This window comes from Coregonus clupeaformis, chromosome 5 (genome assembly GCF_020615455.1).
Source record: "Coregonus clupeaformis isolate EN_2021a chromosome 5, ASM2061545v1, whole genome shotgun sequence".
Classification (NCBI taxonomy): Eukaryota; Metazoa; Chordata; class Actinopteri; order Salmoniformes; family Salmonidae; genus Coregonus; species Coregonus clupeaformis.
This window is the reverse complement of record NC_059196.1, coordinates 5,175,978-5,199,582: the sequence shown is the minus strand read 5'-3', so window position 1 is coordinate 5,199,582 and position 23,605 is coordinate 5,175,978. Positions and strand designations below refer to the sequence as shown.

The window sequence follows — 23,605 nt, the reverse complement described above, 5'->3', positions numbered from 1 at the left end:
GTATTTAGACCTCTACTTGAAATCTTACAGCTCAATCTAACTTGCTGGACTGTCTCTATTTTTTCCCCGCTAACCAGAGCCATAAATTATTCTCCTTTGTCCTCAACTCAATTTTCACAGCTCTATCGCCATTTCAGTTCGCTATTCAATTTCTTTAACTGTTCTCTCTGATTCGGCCCTAATTAATCAAACAAATACTTGATATCGTTGATAAGCATACATTTAATGATATTCCTATCATTTGAACTATGTACTGTCTCTATTGGCTCTCTACTATATTATACATTACTTCTATAACCACATTAGTTATGGTCCGATTACCCATTAAACCTTATCACATAATCAAATAACGGCACAACCTTAAACTCATATAGGGCGGCAGGTAGCCCAGTGACCAAGAGCGCCGCGCCAGCAACCGAGAGGTCGCCGGTTCCAATCCCCGAGCCGACCAGGCGAAAAATCTGTCGATGTGCCCCTGAGCAAAGGCACCCAACCCCAATCGCTCCTGTAAGTCGCTCTGGACAAGAGCGTCTGCTAAATGACCCAAAATGTAAATGTAAATATTCTCTACTTTCTCACCCATGACGTACGTCTACGTTTGGGTGAGAAAGTTTTACATTACATTACATTTTAGTCATTTAGCAGACGCTCTTATCCAGAGCGACTTACAGTTAGCGCATACATTATTTTATCGAACCCACAACCCTGGCGTTGCAAACGCCATGCTCTACCAACTGAGCTACACCCCCTGCCGGCCATTCCCTCCCCTACCCTGGACGACGCTAGGCCAATTGTGCGCCGCCCCATGGGTCTCCCGGTCGCGGCCGGCTACGACAGAGCCTGGATTCGAACCAGGATCTCTAGTGGCACAGCTAGCACTGCGATGCAGTGCCTTAGACCACTGCGCCACTCGGGAGATAAAGTTCATACGTATATATCGTTAGAAATGTATAGGTACCTCTCAAATAATCGCTTCGTGGTGTTTTTAGCCAATTCTTAATCGACACAAATCACTTCTTCAAACATTTTACCCGTGGAACCAAAAAATAGACTGTCATTTCCCAGACATTGCCCTTTCCCTTAGCTCTGCAGTCGCGATGGTTATGACCTGTTTTGTTACAGTATTTACACGGGTCCTCACACTCTCTGGTAAAATGTCCCTCCTTGTTACAGTTGAAGCACTTCCTCTTATCTCCTCCCCTATTCTGCCTCCCTAATTTATTATAGCTCTCTAATCTCTTCAACTCTCTGTGTTTAAATTCTGCAGCCCTTCTCAACTCTTTCTCCCTATCCAGTTCTACTCTTAGCCTGCCTATTTCCTCTCTACTTTCCCTGAGTTCTGTAATTTCCTTCTGTAAAACTTCCCCCACTTTCTTCTCTTTACTGGCCTCCCTACTCTGCCCCCCCTCTTCCCCCCCTTCCAACATTCCGGCTTGGCCGTCATATGGTGGGGGAGGGGCGGGGACCAGTCCTAATTTTCTCCTACACATGACAAAGTTATCATCTGGGCTTTCTTTCCAAGCCTGCTCTACTAAAACTGGATATAACCTTTCTGCCCTCTGCTCTGGGGGAGGCACTGAAACCTCAATTTTTACTTCATTTTCTCTCTGCATAACTATTTTTTTTTTCTGTCCTTCCTCTCTCTTTCGAGCCTCCAAAAGCCATACTCTCGCTGTTTCTAGCCCCTCCCCTCGCTGTTTCTTCAAATCCGTTCCACGGTTTATATGCATCTGCCTAATCATAACCTCTAACTTCTCCACATCGAGATGCCCAATAAATCCATACCTCTTCTCCCAAATGTATCCATAAAACATATTTCTTCGATCCCTTCCTAACATATCTTTCATCCCCCGTTAATTCTCGGACCTCTTTTAGAATATTTATTTCCCATGGTAGCAAAATAAGAAATTCCCCCGTTTAGTAATAATTAAATGAATAATTATTTCCTTTGGGACTTATTAATGGTGCGACTTTTGAAAAATGTTATGATCTGCTTTTGTAATAAACCATTTAAATTATTCAACCCGTAACCCAGAGTTTTTTAAGACACCAGTTTTATGAAACGGATGGGACAACCATTTTTTCTCACGCGACCTATTTTAGTCCCTTCCTTGAAACAATTATCACGTATTTCGATGGATCATTAGGTCTCACACGTATACAACCTTATACGATTTTTTGCTAACACTATCCATAACCTAGAGGTCGTAACTGCTCCAGTTTTATGAAATAGACAGAGTTAGAGCAAATCCCCAGTTGTTTATGACTCTTGACTTGTTTAATGTATCCATCTCACACGACGATAATTATCTCCCTTCCTGTTTATATTGTAAAGACTGTATCTCGTACAATCTCAATATTAACTAGTTTATTTTGGTAATAGCTATCTACCTAGAGTCATTTTCGGACCCTTCTTCCTTCCTTTATAATTCTCTTATGAGATTTTGGTAACTATTCTCTGCCCTTCACAATAATTATTATTCTCATACAAGTTCAAATAATCACACCAAAATCCATGAATAAAAATTACTGACCTCCTTCCTCGCAGTTGGGATTTAAATGCTTTCCAGATCTCGTCAACGTCTTTATCGTTCATAAGATTCATCACCGGCCTGTTTATAACCTTAACGTCGAAGGCCAGGTCTATTCTATACGGATGCTATCATCCGCCCGTGCACGGTTTCGGTGTCCTTAGAACGATAAAGACGTATTTTGAGCTCCGCTCGAAGGACCATTTGGCACGAGAATTTATATCTCTAATTAATCAAACTTAATGCTCTGAATAATTCCCAGAGGGTGTAAATTCTCTGGTTTAATCATGAATTAAACAAAGGTCCGCAATCGGCAAGAATGATCTGTATTTTTAATCATGGAGAGCTCTGCCGCCAAAAAACATACATACAGCATTTATACCCCTTGACACACAAAGGCACTTTGCTCCGCCCACCTTTAAACAGTTTCTGTCCCCTTCATCCTGGAATGATTAGTCTCAGCAGTTTCTAATTCACCCCCTCTGTTAGTGGGTTTATAATGATAACCTTAACACAGTTCACACAGTCATCATCAGTATTGGGGTTAACAATTTTAGTTATAATCATAATTCCTCCATCAGACTTCCTTAGATATCGTGCACCAGCTTTTGTTTACAAACATACATCGACCGCCACCCCTTGTCTTACCAGAGGCTGCTGTTCTATCAGTGTATAACCCGCCAGCTGTATGTTATTCATGTCTTCGTTCAGCCACGTCTCTGTGAAACATAAGATATTACAGTTTTTAATGTCCCGTTGGTAGGATATTCGTGCCTGTAGTTCGTCCACTTTATTATCAAGCGATTGTAAATTGGCCAATAGTATCGATGGCAAAGGCAGATTAGCCACTCGTCGCCAGCTCCTAACCAATCTCCCCGATCTCCTTCCGTGATATCTCCTTTTCTTTCTACTGCGAATGACAGGGATGAGGGCCCTGTCGGGTGTCTGGAGAAAATCCCTCTCGACCGACTCATTAAAGAAAAATTATTAGTCCAGTTCAAGGTGAGTAATCGCTGTTCTAATGTCCAGAAGCTCTTTTCGGTTATAAGAGACGGTAGCAGAAACATTATGTACAAAATAAGTTACAAACAATACGAAAAAAACATACAAAATAGCACGGTTGGTTAAGAGTCCATAAAACGGCAGCCATCCCCTCCGGCGCCATCATGTAAACACTTGTCACAGGAGTTTGCTGCTTGATGGTTGTCACACAGCCAGATAAATGTGCTTTGCCTTTCAACAATGGCTGAGCTGTCTGCTATTCCCCAACAAAAAAATAAAACACCTAAGCTTTATGGCCTGGCCTGTTGCTTTTGCTAAGATGTATGTACCAGGGTTGGGTCAATTCCAATTGAATTTGAAATTCCAATTCAATTCTTGAATAGATGTTGAATTCAATTAGAATTTCAACAATTTTCTAGTTATTGAATTGTAATTAGACTGTTGGACTGTTTTTAATTGGAATTGTAAAAACATTTCATCTTTGGAATTGAATTGGATTTCAATATTTGTACATTTCCCAGTTAATGGAATGAATGCACTTAGTATCAAAAATATACTGCTGGATTTGTTTTAAGTAATTTCAACTTGTATTTCTATTTCCAGTATAGCTAGGCTGTCTGAACAGTGACATGATCAGCCTGAGGGAATTTTATTTGAATTTGTGAAATCGTTTCGGGATAATATTGAATTGAAAGACGTGCTTGGCCATTGAAAGTGCTACAGCTCATCTGATATTAGGGTTCTATAAAATCTTTGTTGCGGACGGAATCACGGAATCCAGACATTAAAACGGAATTCAACAATATTTCTACAAATTATTGAACTTAGTAGGAAATCCACTAAATCTATTGAACTTATTAGAAAATGCATTAAGTGAATCATAAGACATGAACAAAATGAATCAGTGATCAGTTACCTGATGTGGAATAGAGTTCCATGTAGTCATGGCTCTATGTAGTACTGTGTGCCTCCCATAGTCTGTTCTGGACTTGGGGATTGTGAAGAGACCTCTGGTGGCATGTCTTGTGGGATATGCATGGGTGTCCGAGCTGTGCGCTAGTAGTTTAAACAAACGGCTCGGTGCATTCAGCTTGTCAACACTTCTTACAAAAACAAGTAGTGATGAAGTCTCCTCCACTTTGAGCCGTGAGAGATTGACATGCATATCATTAATGTTAGCTCTCTGTGTACATTTAAGGGCCAGCCGTGCTGCCCTGTTCTGAGGCAGTTGTAATTTTCCTAAGCCCCTCTTTGTGGCAACTGACCACACTACTGAACAGTAGTCCAGGTGCAACAAAACTAGGGCCTGTAGGACCTGCCTTGTTGAAAGTGTTGTTAAGAAGGCAGAGCAGCTCTTTATTATGGACAGACTTCTCCCCATCTTAGCTACCGTTGTATCAACATGTTTTGACCATGACCGTTACATGACAGGGTTACTCCAAGCAGTTTAGTCACCTCAACTTGCTTGATTTCCACATTATTCATTACAAGATTTAGTTGAGATTTTGGGTTTAGTGAATGATTTGTCCCAAATACAATGCTTTTAGTTTTTGAAATATTTAGGACTAATTTATTCCTTGCCACCCATTCTGAAACTAACTGCAGCTATTTGTTAAGTGTTGCAGGCATTTCAGTCGCTGTAGTAGCTGACATGTATAGTGTTGAGTCATCCGCATATATAGACACACTGGCTTTACTTAAAGCCAGTGGCATGTCATTAGTAAAGATTTTAAAAAGTAAGGGGCCTAGACAGCTGCCCTGGGGAATTACTGATTCTACCTGGTTATGTTGGAGAGGCTTCCATTAAAGAACACCCTCTGTGTTCTGTTAGACAGGTAACTCTTTATCCACTATATAGCAGGGGGTGTAAAGCCATAACACATACGTTTTTCAGCAGAAGACTATGATCGATAATGTCAAAAGTCATACTGAAGTCTATCAAAACAGCCCCCACAATCTTTTTATCATCAATTTCTCTCAGCCAATCATCACTCATTTGTGTAAGTGCTGTGCTTGTTGAATGTCCTTCCCTATAAGCGTGCTGAAAGTCTGTCAATTTGTTTACAGTAAAATAGCATTGTATCTGGTCAAACAATTTTCCCCAAAAAGTTTACTAATGGTTGGTAACAGGCTAATTGGTCGGCTATTTGAGCCAGAAAAGGGGGCTGTACTATTCTTAGGCAGCGGAATGACTTTTGCTTCCCTCCAGGCCTGAGGGAACACACACATTCTAGTAGGCTTAAATTGAAGATATGGCAAATAGGAGTGGCAATATCGTCTGCTATTATCCTCAGTAATTTTCCATCCAAGTTGTCAGACCCCGGTGACTTGTCATTGTTGATAGACAACAATACTTTTTTCACCTCTTCCACACTCACTTTACGGAATTCAAAATTACAATGCTTGTCTTTTCATCATTTGATCAGTTATACTTGGATGTGTAGTGTCAGCGTTTGTTGCTGGCATGTCATGCCTAAGTTTGCTAATCTTGCCAATGAAGTAATTGGCAATATCAGTGGGTTTTGTGAGAAATGAGCCATCAGATTCAATGAATAATGGAGCTGAGTTTGCCTTTTTACTATCATTCTTTATATTATTTATCTTTGTTTCATAGTATAGTTTCTTTGTTTTATTCAGTTTAGTCACATGATTTCTCAATATGCAGTACATTTGCCAATCGGTTGTGCAGCCAGACTTATTTGCCATTTCTTTTGCCTCATCCCTCGCAACAATACAATTTTCCAATTCCTCATCAATCCATGGGGATTTAACAGTTTTTACAGTCATTTTCTTAATGGGTGCATGCTTATTAGTAACTGGAATAAGCAATTTAATGAATGTGTCAAGTGCAGCGTCTGGTTGAGCCTCATTACACAACACAGACCAACAAATATTCTTTACATCAACAACATAGGAATCACTACAAAACGTATTGTATGACCTCTTATACACTATATTAGGCCCAGCCTTTGGAACTTTGGTTTTCCTAGATATGCCTACTATATTGTGATCACTACATCCGATGGATTTGGATACTGCTTTAAAGCACATTTCTGCAGCATTAGTAAAGACGTGATCAATACATGTTGATGATTTCATTCCTATGCTGTTTGTAACTACCCTGGTAGGTTGACTGGTAACGTGCACCAGGTTTCAGGCACTGGTTACAGTTTGAAGCTTTTTCTTGAGTGGGCAGCTTGATGAAAGCCAGTCTATTTAAATTGCCCAGTAAATATACCTCTCGGTTGATATCACATATATTATCAAGTATTTCACACAAGTTATCCAGGTACTGTCTGTTAGCACTTGGTGGTCTATAGCAGCGTCCCACAAGAATGGGCTTTAGGTGAGGCAGATGACCCTGTAGCCATTTAACAGTATTTAACATGAGATCCTCTCTAAGCTTTACATGAATGTGGTTCTGAATATAAACAGCCACACTTCCACCATTGTCATTTGTCTTTTCTGTAGATGTTATAACCATGTATTGCTACCACTGTATCATCAAAGGTATTATCTAAGTGTGTTTCAGAGATGGTCAGAATATGAATGTCATCTGTTACTAGCAAGTTATTAATTTCATGATCCTTGTTTCTTAAGCTATGTTAACATGGGCTATTTTTAGCACTTTTCTGGGATGCTTGATTGTTTTCATTGCTTTACTGGGAAGCTTAGCAGAAGTAGACATGTTCATGGTATTTATGTTAGTGCAGGGTGAGCTGCACACAGTGGACTTCCTACTAGGGCACACCGCCTCATTGCTAACAGTATAACTCTGGTTCATAGGCACATGATTATTGCATACAATAGCTGTAGGATCAGCAGAGGCATATATTAGGTTACTTACATTGTGTCTACCAACGCCCCTGGTATAATGTACATTTGCTGAAGTATTATGACAACCCAGCGACACAATTGTAGGGATTAACTGAGCTGGGCTTGGGTCACTGATAAGTCATTGTCTCAAACCAGCCTTAGAATGCTGTGAAAGGATCCAGGAACCCAAATTATTAATAAAACGTGTTTTATTTCCAAACTGTATCGAAATTGTCAACAAAAGTTACACCAATTGAGTTGCAATAATCACGTAGCCAGTTGTGAAGAGAGAGAATCCTGCTAAAGTGTTCAATGCCATGATTCAGAGGGCACAGGGCCAGATATGATGGGTCTTTTTTTAGTGTCTAGCAGAGAATCAATCAGCTCTTTTAAAATCCAGTTTCAACTGTTCAGAGCTGCCCTTCATAATGTCATTAAAATCCACATGGACTACTATAGAATATAGTTTCCATGTCCTGGCGTAGAACATTCGGGAGCAGCTTTGTAATGTCATTTACTCTTGCTCCAGGATAGGACATTGTTTTTGCACCAGGAACAGTCAAATTTCTTACCATAGAGCTGCCCAAAATCACGGTTGGAAGATATCCGCCCAATACTACACAGGATTCGGGGAACCCTTTAAGGAGCTCTGTTGCAGGCCTCCGACGGATGGAGAAGCCCCGCTTGATCCAGAGCAGGGATGGAAGGTTGCCTTCGAAATCGGGGAAGGAGTAGGCACAGCGGCCGCAGACACAGGTACCTCAAGCGACGAAGGTGCAGGAAGATCAGGCTCCAGGGCGGCGAAACTATTTAGTTGTTTGTATCCGCTCCGGGCCTCTCGTTGGGCATGTAGCCTGCTTTGCAGGATGCCACTGTCTTCCGCTTCCACGGCTCGTGACATGTGACCATCGTTGATTGGCATGTTCCTCTTGCTGTGCTCCTTCAACTCCGCTATCAGATGGGGGAGGAGAGGTAGGAGATGGCTCCCCTGGCGAATGAACTCCGGACAACGACAAATGACAAGGCCGAGATGCATCCAACAAGCGTGAATGCCACTTCTACATTAATGTGGATGCTACCATGATATACGGATAGTCCTGAATGAATCGTGAATAATGATGAGTGAGAAAGTTACAGACCCAGAAATATCATACCCCGAAGACATGTTAACCTCTCAGCATTACAATAAGCATTTTTGGGTGGTATGATATTTATGCCTCTAACTTTCTCACTCATCATTATTCACGATTCATCCAGGATTATGTTTAGAAACCTATTCTATTCTTATTTACAATAAAAGTGACTCATGGCACAACACATTATTTACCATTCATTTCTATTGGGCACAAACAATTATTTTTTTACAATCTGTTCATACACTGCACATTGGAGGTCTTTGCTTTTATCTTCATTTTAATTATTCACATTCCAGACCCAAAACTGTAGTGCACATTGTTAGAGCCATCTACTCTAAAAGCTTAGTTAAAGCACTTGGCTTGGAGAAGTACTCTTCTCCCATACAGCAGAGGGTAACAGTAATGGATCCCAAGAGGGAGGGATATGGGAGAGCGCTCTCTCTCTCTATTTCTCACTCTTTATATTTCTCTCTCTTTTTCTATTTCTCTCTCGCTCTCTATTGGCTTTCTCTTTCTGTCTTGTTTTAGTTAGCATCTCACTGGCCTTCATGTCTTCTCTGCTGAAATCCTGACTGACATTGAGATTGGCTATTACCATCTCAGAAGTTTGGCCAAATCTCCTGTGGCTTCTTCCTCCTTTTGAAAATATCCAATCAGACTAAACCTGTCTTCTTCAGCAGGCTTTACCGTACCTACCATTACTGACAATTGACATCTCAATGGATGTGGTTAAAAGGCTAGATAGTATGATACAGTCATTACAGTGTGAACAGTATACAAGCAGGATACTTACTTACCTATGCTCAAGGGGCTGTCTGAAAAAGTGTCTTATTAAATATTAGAATAGCAGAGGCCCAGAAGGTAAAAGAAAGATGTGATTTATCTCTACGGCGTCAAAATCCACCCTGGGGAGAAACGACAACATGAGATCTTCAGTACTCAAGTTCTGAGCCTTGTCAGCTTTACTATCATGGCGCATCAGTAGTAGATCTCAGTGGTGAGTGACAGATGTATTTCTCTATTATTGTCCAACCCATCTGTCTCTCCCTCAGACTTCATGCATCCTTACGTCCATGTCAGTGGAGATGATGGATTTGGGTTTGCCTGTCAGAGCTTTTCTACAGCCTTTTTTCTGAAGGGGATTACATTGTGTTGTGATGTTTTTTTTCTCCAGAGATGGCAGGTTTGGGCTACAGTTTGAATGACTGATAGACAGCTGCATGGATAGTAAACTTCTTTCACCTCACAGGGTCCCGAGCACGTTTTGAGGACAGCCCACCTTGGATCGTGGAGGACCCCTCTGACCTGATCGTGTCCAAGGGGGAGCCCGCCACCCTCAACTGCAAGGCAGAGGGGAGGCCTAACCCCACTGTGGAGTGGTACAAGGACGGTGAGCGGGTGGAAACGGACCGGGATGACCCTCGTTCTCACCGCATGCTCCTTCCCAGCGGCTCCCTCTTCTTCCTGCGTATCGTCCACGGACGACGCTCCAAACCAGACGAGGGCGTCTACACCTGTGTGGCACGTAACTACCTAGGAGAGGCTGTCAGTCGCAACGCTTCACTGGAAGTAGCCAGTAAGTCTTTGTCATTTTACTTGCTGTATATGTCACCCATTTACATTTTACATTTTAGTCATTTAGCAGACGCTCTTATCCAGAGCGACTTACAGTTAGTGAGTGCATACATTTTTCACCCATTACCTGTGTGTGTTCTCTCTCTCACTCTCTCTCTCACTCTCTCTCACTCACTCACTCTCTCACTCTCTCACTCACTCACTCACTCACTCACTCACTCACTCACTCACTCACTCACTCACTCACTCACTCACTCACTCACTCACTCACTCACTCACTCACTCACTCACACACACACACAAGAGGACAGGCTTTCAGCTGCTATTATGACCATTAAAGAGACTTGTCTATTATCGTGCTTGCCACAGTCATAAACCCCGCCTATTTCTACAATTCCTCTTCTTAAATCAGTTTTTAACATTAACCACACTGCTAACCTTAAATCCGTTTTTAACATTAACCACACTGCTAACCTTAAATCAGTTTTTATTTATTTGATATAGCCAATTATGACTTTGGTGACAATGGCCTCGCGTTCCATTTCCTCTCTTTCCCTTCTAATTGTGGCAGTGTGGCGTGACACTGGGCTGAACGCAGGCCCTATCTGGCGTTAGGAAACTGATTAGCGGAGTGTGTTGATTAGGAAAACGACCGTAACAGATTAGGGAATGTCTCCTCGTTAATAGCACAAAACAGCAATTTGCCTACATCTTGTCTTCCACCACAGCACAGAGCCAGCCAGGCCTCCTCACCCTCAGCCTCTTAACTGCTCATGGCTCACTGACCTCCATCACCGCTCATGTTCAAAAATAGGGCCAGCTTTAGTTCAGCTTCCATACTAAGCGATATATCCACACTCATAACTGCCTTAATGGGGATCCTTAATAAATACAATTACAAATAAACGGCAGAATATCAAATATTAGCGAAACAACACTTAAAATATTAGAGCAGAACCGGTTCCAGAGAAAAACATTTAAGCACCACAGTTATATTGTTGTTTTTGATGATGAATTCTCCTCAGCCAGTGGCGATGTAGCTGGAGATGACACAGTCATACCAGTAAGGCTATGCATCACCTAGAGGCAGGCACTCTAACGGTGACTAACCGCAGCAATGACTGTATTGTCCTAGGTCTGGTGCCTTTGGGTAGCTGGGGCATAAGTTAAGACCGTAGGGTGGTGGTGTTCTTAGCTTCACCCCCCAGGTTGGGGTGGGGTGAGGATGGTGTTAGATGTGTGGATACTAGGGACAACAGGTGGAGGGAGGAAGAGCTTTATAAGAGCCCCCCCTCCCCTCTTTATGAGCAGTAATTAGTACTGCTGCATCTGTTAGACTAGACTATATGTGGTTTAAATCACTGAGGAGCTAATAGGATGGCTGGCTTTAAAGGCTGTTGTTGTCCACCTAAATCTCATGAATACCACCAGCCAGACTAATTACGCAACACGCCTGCTGAAAAGATTATACCTATCATACTGTCATATAGAACGTAAAGGAGTCGGTCTATGTGTTCTGTGAGCTGTTGATAGGTCTATCCAGGCTTTCTCCTCTAGTGTGGTGGTGTTACATTTTCAACACTTCACACTGCTGCAGTCACACTGAATTTGGTTTGTTTCGTTTAATATATTTTATAAAATGTAATATTCACACATTCACTTCTCTTGAAATGAAACAAACTATGCTAGATTTAAAACAAACATTATAGTCTGTACACATGTGAAGTTATCTTTTGTTTGTTTTTAGTCCCATCCTTCAGCTACCCTCAAACCCTCCCATCGATCCCTAAAGACCATCCAGTTTTGTTTCACAAAAGTTCTAAACCTTTCTATTCTCATAGTTTCTACAGATTGTAAATTAAAGCTACATTTTTTTTGCTGAGAGTAATATTATATTATTGATCGATTGACTATGACTTTTCAAATCACCCAGCAGTGCAATTTGCAGAATTAGCTCCAGGTAAATGTTGCAATTCTTCAGCCATTTCTGAACCTGCGTCCAAAATCAAGCTACATATGGACAGTCCCAAAACAAATGATCTAATGATTCTGTCTCTTCGCAGCAAAATCTGCAGAGCTGGGATGGTTGTATCCCCCATATATATAACATTCTATTGGTTGCAAGAATTTTGTATAATAATTTAAATTGAAAAACTCTTACGTTTTGAAACCGGCGTCGTTTTGTGCATCGGTTCATAAACCATGTGCCATAGAATCGGTACAAATCAAATCTCTTCCCAACTATTTTGCAATCTATATGGCACAGCTGTACATTTTTGGGTCCTTAAATGAAACTGGTATACTTTTTTTCCCCCCCACAATTTTATTTTAACCAATTTTGGTCTGTAATGCAGTTCCTTACTTTCTACCCTTTCCACTTGCCCCTTCCATTTTTTTGTAATTTTTGGTAGAGCAGACATGTCCATATATTTTTGTTAGCTGCATGTGTGACAACTCCACCAATCCTATTTATGATATCATTTACAAAGATTTATACCATTCTTAATTATTATTTTTTTAAATCAATTAGTATATTTGAGTTTAACCATTTAATATTTGTTGAGATATTTGTTCTGTCTTTTCTGGTGGATTAAACAGAAATTGCAACCAACTTTCTATGGCTTGTTCTAAAAATAGTTATATTTTGGAGATTTCATTTTCAAATAACCAAAAGGGAGAGGTTGTAATCTGAACAAAGGGTAAAAGGCCATTCTTGAATATGGGGTGAGACATTCTTACTAATCTGCTAGAGAACCAGTTTGGATGTAAGTATAACTTTTGTATAACTGAAGCCTTTAGTGATAGGTCTAATGCTTTAATATTTAATTATTTCTGCCCTCCGAATTCAAATTCTTTATAGAAATAGGCTCATTTAATTTAGTCTGGTTTGCCGTTCCAAATAAAATGTAATATTTTTTGCTCATATAATTTAAAAAACAAGTTGCTAGGTGTAGGCCATAAGCAAATGGGTAAACTGGGATATGACTAAAGAGTTAAATCAGGGTATTTTTCCACAAATAGACAGGTATTTTCCTTTCCATGGTAGCAAGATCTTATCTCTGATCTGGATTAAAATAAAGATAAAGCAAGTTTTTTTTTTTTTTTTTTTTTAAAGGCTTTACGGCCAGATGTCCCTCTTTCTCTTGATGGGGGTTTTATGACGGAATGACATTTTTGGCTGCAGCTTGTTTCTTGGCCTCTTCTAGACTACAACTCTGCCACCGGTCTCTTCTTTAAACCCTGAAGAAGAAATACAGACAAGATGCTTTCTGTATGGACAGATATCATGGATACTACTTTACGTTACTCATTGTTCTTGTCATAATCATTTACATAAAGTATTCAAGATTTTGAATAATTGAGTTGGCTGTAACAAGTGCCTAAGGATTAATTTGTAGGCATGAGTTTACCACTCGTCCAAGCATTCAAACACAATAGGCTCAGGAGACCTGGCACTGCCTGAGTCCCTCTTTAACCTCAGTAAACACAGACAATGGCTGGATTAAATCAATCCCTCCTCTCCTCTCGACAGGCTGGCTCTATTAGCCATGACACAGCAGTTCCAGAGATAGGATTAGACCACCTCTAATGGGTTTACTCCTACTGTACTGAGGCAAAAGAACAATGACTGGCTGACCATCAGGTCACTTTATTCTAGGACCTGCTCTCAGCTAGAACACTGCCAGGGGAAGTAGGGGTGCTGAGGGTGCCCTGAAAAATCAGAATACAATTGTTTGTTTTTATTTAAAAAATGAAAATTTATATTTTTTCACAAAACTACAGGTCTTTTTAATAGTCCTGTAGTGCACTGGGCCTTTAATAGTCCTGTATTAGCTGACTGATATAGCCGTCTGCTGCGTGGTCAAAAAGCGACTTACAATTAGTGTGTTTATATTAAGATAACTAGTTGAGACAACTACATATCACAATTATAGCAAATACCTTTTCTCTCAATAAAGATGTTATCAGCAAAGTCAATGCTAGTAGGAAAGGGGGGAGGGTGCCAGGACAGAGAAGAGCTCTGACTGGGCTGAGCGGGAGCTGCCTTGTGCTGCTGTGCACAGCTCCCCACTCTGACCGCTGGTTAGCATTCTTTTGCCATTAATGTTGTTCTGGAGGAAGCTCTGCAGAGTAGTCACTAGCTGGCATAGCCACAAAGTCATAAAATCATATTTTAAACGTAACCTTAATCACACTGCTAACCCTAATGCCTAACTCTAACCCAAAATTAAGACCAAAAATCACATTTTTGTTTTCATGACTTTTTACAATATAGACAATTTTGACTTTGCAGCTGGCCCATCTAGCAGATATCTCTGTCGGGCCCAAGGGCCACACAATGCAATGCAGCCCTTTGTTTTTTTGATGAAGCCCATTATTGCCATGACTACTCTCTCTCTCCCATCTCCCCCCTTCAAAACATTAACAGATGGCCACTTCGACTCCACTAAAGCTGCACTCTTGCTAAATGCTAAATATTGAGATTAATGTCACTTAAAAATACAGTTGTGAATATTCTGGGGATATTCTTAATCTCTTAATCTGTATAATCCCTGAAACATGAAAGTTATGAAAATAAATGGCACTGTCCCAGAATAGGAATGTAACAGTAAAGTATGAAATTGTATGCACTCACTACTGTAAGTCGCTCTGGATAAGAGCGTATGCTAAATGATTAAAATGTAAATGTAACAGTTATTATAGTAGTAACCATTTAGCATGATGGTTAGGCATTTAGCCACAGTGTTTAAGCTGAGCTAAAGGAATAGCAGGAGGTGAATATGGCCTTTATTTATCCTCAGGCCCTTAGGTGCCCTGTTCTCCACTCCTGTCATCGTAAGGTTGGGATAGTTCAGATTCAGGATGTCCTGGTACTTACTCACCATCAGTGGGAATCAGTGTGAATCAGGTCTGGTAAAAATACTGTGTTTTGGACATTACCTCAGGAAGTCCCCTGGCCGTCTGTCTGTCTGAAAATATCAGGAGATTCCTGTGGTGCCATCATCATTTCATAAAAATATAATAGTGTGTGAATTCTGTGAAATGACTTTTAGCATGGCAGCCTTTAAAGCCTGGGTGCAGGAGGGATCATATTAACTTCAACAGCTTCAAAGAGTTGCTCTTGGCTGCTCGCACTGCACAGTGTTTGGGGGAAATTCTGAGGCTATTTTCCACTCTCTGACACGTGTTTCAAGACACTCAAATGGCCCAGATTCTGGGACATCCATGGTTGAATGTGTGGGTGAGAGTGGAGAGGTGTCTAGGTGTTTGTGTGTGTGTGGTTATGGGATTAGCTCATTGGCTCTATACCCATGACTTCTCTTCAGTTCCCTCGATATGGCTGGGTAGCAATGGTCTCTGTGCTCCCGGTCTCGTCTCTGCACTAGCCCTTTACAGACGGAGCTCTAAAAATAATACACCACTTTCAATTAGCCCTCAGCTATCTAAAGCTTTTCAAACAAGCAGCCAGCTGAGTGGGGACTACTGAACAGACTGTTGGGAAGGGTGTGTGCTTTGACAGGTTATAGCTCATCCATCTCTCGTCTAAAGGGGGGTTCTTTAATTGTGTTGGGGTCTCCTTTTGTTGGGTTTTGGGGGCGGGTGGGATGGGAGGTCAGGGGGTTCCGTTATACCCCTGAAGGGACAGATGGCCTGGCAGTGTGTGCCTCTAAATGTTCCCTTAAACTGCCCCCCTGCCTATGTATTTAACTCTCCCCAGACTGTAGGAGCTCAACTCCTACTAGTTGGATGAGCTGATGTGGTGGGTGTATTACAATCTGAGACAGAAAAAACTCCAGTTGGATATGATGAAGAATTCTGACAAGCTTTTTAATGTTCTGTACAAGCCTTTTACTTTTGAAAGAAATGGGTAACAGAAGTCGACTTTTCTAAAAGTTTAAATGTCACGTCAATGACAAAAGCCTAGTCTCAGCTGGGGGAATTAAATGTGCTTCATTATAATATAGAAAAAATGCCTCCAAATGATCAAAAGTAGAGATTACTGCTGCATTTGAACAGGCAGTGACTTCAGGCAGGCGGAGAGTGTGTGACAGATTGTCTCATATTGGGGGGCTGGCGAGAGGGAGGGGGGAGATTGAGCAGACAGATTGACAGATGACCACTTCAATCCTGACAGCGGATCTGAAACGCAGCCGGCTCAGCGAAGGCTCAGCCACCATTTGTCAGTTTCTCAGAGATTGGAATATTCATAGCAACACGTTTCCCAAGATAATTGCAGCCCTTACAACTCAAGACAGAGGGAGACGCTCTATACGCTGTAGATGACTGTGATAAACTAAATGAGATGGTAGTCAGTCAGTCACTGTGGTTGTGAATATAAATGCCATGTTAAAGACACAGATAGCTGCTATGTTGATGAGGAGGTATCTGTCAAACGCATGTCAGGGGATAAGTGATGGGGTTAGTGTGGCTTAGCTGGAGAGACGCACAGTTGATAGACAGGTGATGAGTTCACTAATGTGTTTAGTATAGATTAACTGATGTTTGAGATTGGACTAATTCACAACATATTTGCAGTGCTAATTGATTTGATTGGGAGTTGATGCATTACCGTGTTAACAGATGGATAGTTTGACAGGCAGGCAGATAGTCTTGGTCTGATTGTTTATTTTGTAAAATGCCAACCTGAAACATTTATAAAGGTATAAGAAGAGATATTGATTATTCTGAAGTAGTGTGTGTTGGTCACATAAAAGGCCAGAGGTAAGGGTTCATAGGGAGGGTCACCTGCAGACCCTCAGTGTGAGTGTGTGTGCATTTTCAAGGCTGGAATAGTAGTGCTGCACAGGTTTCCTGAGGCCTCGGCCAGGTTCGAGTCCAGGCTCTGTCGCAGCCGGCCGCGACCGGGAGACCCATGGGCGGCGCACAATTGGTCCAGCGTCGTCCAAGGTAGGGGAGGGTTTGGCCGGCAGGGATGTGGGTTCGTTTCCCACGGGGGGCCAGTATTGGAAAAAAAAACATGTATGCATTCACTAACTGTAAGTCGCTCTGGATAAGAGCATCTGCTAAATGACCTAAATGTAAATGTGTCAGAGTTCATACAGCAGCTTTCCTCTGTCAATCACTTCTGGGATTTAATGACAATAAAGGTTGCTGCCAAGTCAAGCATCTCATCCTGTCTTCATTTGCAGAGAAAAGGCTGTAACCTCACTGTGTGACAGTGACAAAGACCATGTCCCTTTTTTAGTTTTGTCGTTTGTTGTGTCAAACTGTCAGATTTATAGGGCGGAAATGTGAGTTAGCGTAGTGTCCAGTGTGAGACGGAAGCATTGCATTAATGTGTGATGCCATTTTTCCCTCTGACAGGTTACATTTTTTATGTGTTTGTATTTGTTTACTCTGTGTTGGACTGAGCCAGATTAATTATTCATCCACTCTGACAGTAGAGACTGCAGATTAGGATGCGGCACAGGAAACATGAAAACACTGCACAACAAGGAAGTTGCCAGGGATTTGAACAGTCATGTACAAGCACAAAACACAATGTACTGCTCTCACCCAATCAGCTCGTTTTCCTCTCGTCTAACCTTCAAACAGAAACTCTACATATAAAATATGCTCTAATTGATTTCAAGGACAATATTTGACATTGCACTTGTGATGACATTGACAGAATACCGCATTGGAGATTGATGTGTACGCCGATTCTGATGTGTATATATCTCATATACAGTAGTTTGCATTTGAAAGAAAACATATTCTCAATAACATACAGTGAGGGGAAAAAGTATTTGATCCCCTGCTGATTTTGTACGTTTTCCCACTGACAAAGACTTTATAGGTTTATTTGAACAGTGAAAGACAGAATAACAACAACAAAATCCAGAAAAACGCATGTGAAAAATGTTATACATTGATTTGTATTTTAATGAGGGAAATAAGTATTTGACCCCTCTGCAAAACATGACATAGTACTTGGTGGCAAAACCCTTGTTGGCAATCACAGAGATCAGACGTTTCTTGTAGTTGGCCACCAGGTTTGCACACATCTCAGGAGGGATTTTGTTCCACTCCTCTTTGCAGATCTTCTCCAAGTCATTAAGGTTTCGAGGCTGACATTTGGCAACTCGAACCTTCAGCTCCCTCCACAGATTTTCTATGGGATTAAGGTCTGGAGACTGGCTAGGCCACTCCAGGACCTTAATGTGCTTCTTCTTGAGCCACTCCTTTGTTGCCTTGGCCGTGTGTTTTGGGTCATTGTCATGCTGGAATACCCATCCACAACCCATTTTCAATGCCCTGGGAAGGAGGTTCTCACCCAAGATTTGACGGTACATGGCCCCGTCCATCGTCCCTTTGATGCGGTGAAGTTGTCCTGTCCCCTTAGCAGAAAAACATCCCCAAAGCATAATGTTTCCACCTCCATGTTTGACGGTGGGGATGGTGTTCTTGGGGTCATAGGCAGCATTCCTCCTTCTCCAAACACGCGAGTTGAGTTGATGCCAAAGAGCTCGATTTTGGTCTCATCTGACCACAACACTTTCACCCAGTTCTCCTCTGAATCATTCAGATGTTCATTGGCAAACTTCAGACGGCCCTGTATATGTGCTTTCTTGAGCAGGGGGACCTTGCGGGCGCTGCAGGATTTCAGTCCTTCATGGCGTAGTGTGTTACCAATTGTTTTCTTGGTGACTATGGTCCCAGCTGCCTTGAGATCATTGACAAGATCCTCCTGTGTAGTTCTGGGCTGATTCCTCACCGTTCTCATGATCATTGCAACTCCACGAGGTGAGATCTTGCATGGAGCCCCAGGCTGAGGGAGATTGACAGTTATTTTGTGTTTCTTCCATTTGCAAATAATCGCACCAACTGTTGTCACCTTCTCACCAAGCTGCTTGGCGATGGTCTTGTAACCCAATCCAGCCTTGTGTAGGTCTACAATCTTGTCCCTGACATCCTTGGAGAGCTATTTGGTCTTGGCCATGGTGGAGAGTTTGGAATCTGATTGATTGATTGCTTCTGTGGACAGGTGTCTTTTATACAGGTAACAAGCTGAGATTAGGAGCACTCCCTTTAAGAGTGTGCTCCTAATCTCAGCTCGTTACCTGTATAAAAGACACCTGGGAGCCAGAAATCTTTCTGATTGAGAGGGGGTCAAATACTTATTTCCCTCATTAAAATGCAAATCAATTTATAACATTTTTGACATGCGTTTTTCTGGATTATTTTGTTGTTATTCTGTCTCTCACTGTTCAAATAAACCTACCATTAAAATTATAGACTGATCATTTCTTTGTCAGTGGGCAAACGTACAAAATCAGCAGGGGATCAAATGCTTTTTTTCCCCTCACTGTACATATAAAGGTAATAAATGAATAGATAATAACAATATGCTATATACTGTAGTTTGAGTCTGTCTATTTTTCCTAATGTGTTTACCTAGCTGGTAAAATAAAGGTAATATGAATAGATAGACTAAACCATGTCAATGCTCTCCTCTCCCCAGTCCTGAGGGATGACTTCCGCCAGGCCCCCAGTGATGTGGTGGTGGCAAATGGTGAGCCAGCGGTCCTGGAGTGTGTTCCCCCCCGGGGTCACCCTGAGCCCACCGTCTCCTGGAAGAGGAACAACGCCCGCGTCAGCAACAAGGATGACCGCATCTCTGTGAGTCTCACCTATATGACCCCTGAACTATAACCCCTAGTTACAGCATCAAGCTCATTAGAGTTAGAAGTAAAACCCTCAAGTTCCAACTCAAAGCTCAGTGCAGTTCAATCCCAAGTCAACCCAAACTGTTTCAAAGGCCATTAATATAATTAATGATGCATGCTGATGATGGTGGAATCATTAATGATACTTGTTGATGATGGTGGAATCATTCATGATACTGTACATTCATTTGTAGTGCTGATGTCATATGGTGGAAGTACTGTCTCTCCTCTGAGAAGCCCAAAGGCTAATACATGGAGTGATATGATGACCTGTCATCATTGTCTTGTTTTTCAGATGCGTGGGGGCAAGCTGATGATCTCCCACACCAGGAAGAGTGATGCTGGCATGTATGTGTGTGTGGGCACCAACATGGTGGGAGAGAGGGACAGTGATCCTGCTGAGTTGGTGGTGTATGGTGAGTCTCTCACACCAATGTGTGTGTGTGTGCACGTGTATTTGTGTGTGTAACTCTGGGTCTCTCTTTGCAGAGCGTCCTGTGCTGATGCGGAGGCCGGTGAACCAGGTGGTGATGGAAGAAGAGACCGTTGACTTTCTGTGTGAGGTACACGGAGACCCCGCCCCCACGGTACGCTGGCGCCGAGAGCAGGCAGAGCTCCCCCGTGGGAGGTGAGGACACATTGACGGACAGGTCCACTCACTAATAGAAAATTAAACTGATTGAATTACACTTGAAGAGATAGACAAAACACTCAGGCGATACATTGATTGATGGAGTGCTGGAGGTACAGACTGACAGAATGAGGGAAGCCCATTCACCAGGGGTGCACAGCCATGTGCACAGATAGGGCTCTACCTGTGTAGAGCTCATGCCCCCTTGCCCTTCCAGTCTCCAAAGTGCCCTTTTGGGTGGTGGTATATTTTCCCCCCAAATTAATTTGTTGTATAATATTGTTGTTCGTAACCCACTGCCCGCAAGTAGTCGTGATGTCCTCAAGTTCGCTAATCCCATAACCCACTCCGTCCGTTGGTAGCGCCTGTTGATCTGCCCTGTACAGAGCTCGCGCATGCCCGGTATCCAAACATGCATGGCTTGAGAGATGTGGTCACTGCTTGAGTGTGTGTGTAGCTAGCTGCCTAGTTTAAATACCAACAGTACTGCCACAGCAGCATAACACTTTCATACTTGATAACACTTGATTTAGCCTACATCATCAATAATATTGGGTCTGGTTGGCTGATACATGCAGCAGAGCGAGACAGAAAGACATAGAGAGGAGAGGCTCCGACCCAACTTCACCCATTCTTCAGTCGGTAGTTGCACGTGTCAGAGCAGCAGCAACACAGGCAGTCTAGACTCAAGCTAACCAACATATACTAAAATATCCACACAAGCCACTAGCCAGCCAGCCATATATCATGAGTTAGAAGATTAGGAATATTATATTATGCAGTTATTCTTCTTATTTTATACAAGCATGGAAGATAAATCATAATCAGTAAAATAAATTGCACTAGCTAACTAGCAGATTTACATCAATCATCAACATGAATGATCAGTTGATAGCCCACCCTCTTTTTCGATTTCAATCAAGTGTTTAGGAGGCTCTGTAAGTAACTATCTTGCTTATAATTTGTGATGAGTGAGTGTGTTGTTGCAGAAATAATTAGGGGTATGATTTTTTAAAAAGTGAGTGGGGGGGGTTAATTTAAGGTATGTGACACATTGATTGATGGAGTGCTGGAGGTACAGACTGACTGACAGACTGACGGAATTAGGGAAGCCCATTCACCAGGGATGCATATGGGATTAAAGTATGTGACCTAGAAAGCACAGCTACATAAATTACTCATTAATTCATGTCTTCCCTTCCCTCAGCCAATACAAATTCATGAATGGGAGGCCAGTGAGGATTCATTAGTTAACATGTACCCCCTGTGACTCTGCAACTTGACTATACAGTTAGAAGATCATCCGGGTGCACAAAATATACATATTTCAATATTATTATGATTATACTGTAACTATGGGGAGTGTGGGGGTGGTAAGAAAATTAAAATACTTACATTACTCTAAGATGGTGATGGAGGTGACTCACTCTGCCCATTCTGATTTGCTGTTTGACTCTAACACGGTTGACTTGTGCATATCGCTCTGCAGATGTATTAAGTTATAGGGTTGACTCATCTTTTCTTTATTTATTGTTTTATTATTTTTTGTCTACAGTTTCAGATTACTTCATAGTTACATTTTGATGGTCAAGTACATTCAAGGTCACTTTTACATAGTTCAAAGGCAGTGGTTCTCACAAATCAAATCAAATTCTATTTGTCACATGCGCCGAATACAACAGGTGTAGACCAGACCTTACAGTGAAATGCTTACTTACAAGCCCTTAACCAACAATGCAGTTTTAAGAAAAAGAAGTGTTAAGTAAAAAATTTAATTAACAAATACTTAAAGAGCAGCAGTAAAATAACAGTAGCGAGGCTATATACAGGGGGTACTGGTACAGAATCAATGTGCGGGGGCACAAGTTAGTCGAGGTAATTGAGGTAATATGTATTTGTAGGTAGAGTTAAAGTGACTATGCATAGATAATAAACAGAGAGTAGCAGCAGCATAAGAGAGGGAGGGGGGGGGGAGACAATCAAATAGTCCATGTAGCCATTTGATTAGCTGTTCAGGAGTCTTATGGCTTGGGGGTAGAAGCTGTTAAGAAGCCTTTTGGACCTAGACTTGGCGCTCCGGTACCGCTTGCCGTGTGGTAGCAGAGAGCACAGTCTATGTCTAGGGTAGCTGGAGTCTTTTACAATTTTTAGGGCCTTCCTCTGACACCGCCTGGTATAGAGGTCCTGGATGGCAGGAAGCTTGGCCTCAGTGATGTAATGGGCCGTACGTACTACCCTCTGTAGTGCCTTGTGGTTGGAGGCCGAGTAGTTGCCATACCAGGCAGTGATGCAACCAGTCAGGATGCTCTCGATGGTGCAGGTGTAGAACGTTTTGAGGATCTGAGGACCCATGCCAAATCTTTTCAGTCTCCTGAGGGAGAATAGGCTTTGTCGTGCCCTCTTCACGACTGTCTTGGTGTGTTTGGAACATGATAGTTTGTTGGTGATGTGGACACCAAGGAACTTGAAGCTCCCAACCTGCTCCACTACAGCCCCGTCGATGAGAATGTAGGCGTACTCAGTCCTCCTTTAACCTGTAGTCCACAATCATCTCCTTTGTCTTGATCACGTTGAGGGAGAGGTTGTTATCCTGGTTCACTTTATGAAAATACTTTTACTCCCTGTGTTTCGCTCTCCCAGGTTTGAGATCCGCAGTGACAACAGCCTGCGTCTGACCAGGGTGAGAGAGGAGGACGAGGGAACTTACACCTGTATGTCTGAGAACAGCGTGGGCAAGACAGAGGCTTCAGCCATGCTACAGGTCCATGGTAAGAAACAAAGATTCACTCACTCTCTCTCACACACACACACACACACATAGATATACGTTCTCATACTCAAAGGCACATTCATGCAGTACAGTACAGTACAGTCACACACTTATGTCCACTTCATTTGACAGTGGTCATGTAGAGTTGTCAGAACTCTGCCCATCTGGGCCTCCCAAGTGGCGCAGTGGTCTAAGGCACTGCATCACAGTGCTTGCTGTGCCACTAGAGATCCTGGTAGCGATGGGACAAGACTGTAACTACCAATTGGATACCATGAAATTGGGGAGAAAAAGGGGGTAAAATACAACCCCCAAAAAGTTTTTTTTTTTTTTTAACTCTGCCCGTCCATCCGTGTGTGTTGGAATATCAATGTATTTGTGCTGTGCTCTCTTCTCTTCAACTCCACTGACAGAAGCTTATGTTAAACCGTATGGATTACTCCCTCTGACAGCTGTTTGGGAGATGGTGTGCT

The 23,605-nt window shown here is 42.1% G+C and overlaps 1 protein-coding gene across 4 annotated transcripts in view; it reads left to right on the top strand.

Moving 5' to 3' along the window:
* Nucleotides 1–23,605, top strand: part of LOC121559361 (roundabout homolog 2) — a 67,490-nt gene that overhangs the window by 15,798 nt on the left and 28,087 nt on the right. For all 4 annotated transcript variants that reach the window (XM_041872607.2, XM_045212036.1, XM_041872600.2 and 1 more), the window contains exons 2-6: nucleotides 9,735–10,061; nucleotides 19,527–19,684; nucleotides 20,027–20,147; nucleotides 20,221–20,359; nucleotides 23,003–23,130. In XM_041872607.2, the coding sequence (XP_041728541.2) occupies nucleotides 9,735–10,061; nucleotides 19,527–19,684; nucleotides 20,027–20,147; nucleotides 20,221–20,359; nucleotides 23,003–23,130 (873 nt within the window). The remainder of the gene's footprint in view (nucleotides 1–9,734; nucleotides 10,062–19,526; nucleotides 19,685–20,026; nucleotides 20,148–20,220; nucleotides 20,360–23,002; nucleotides 23,131–23,605) is intronic.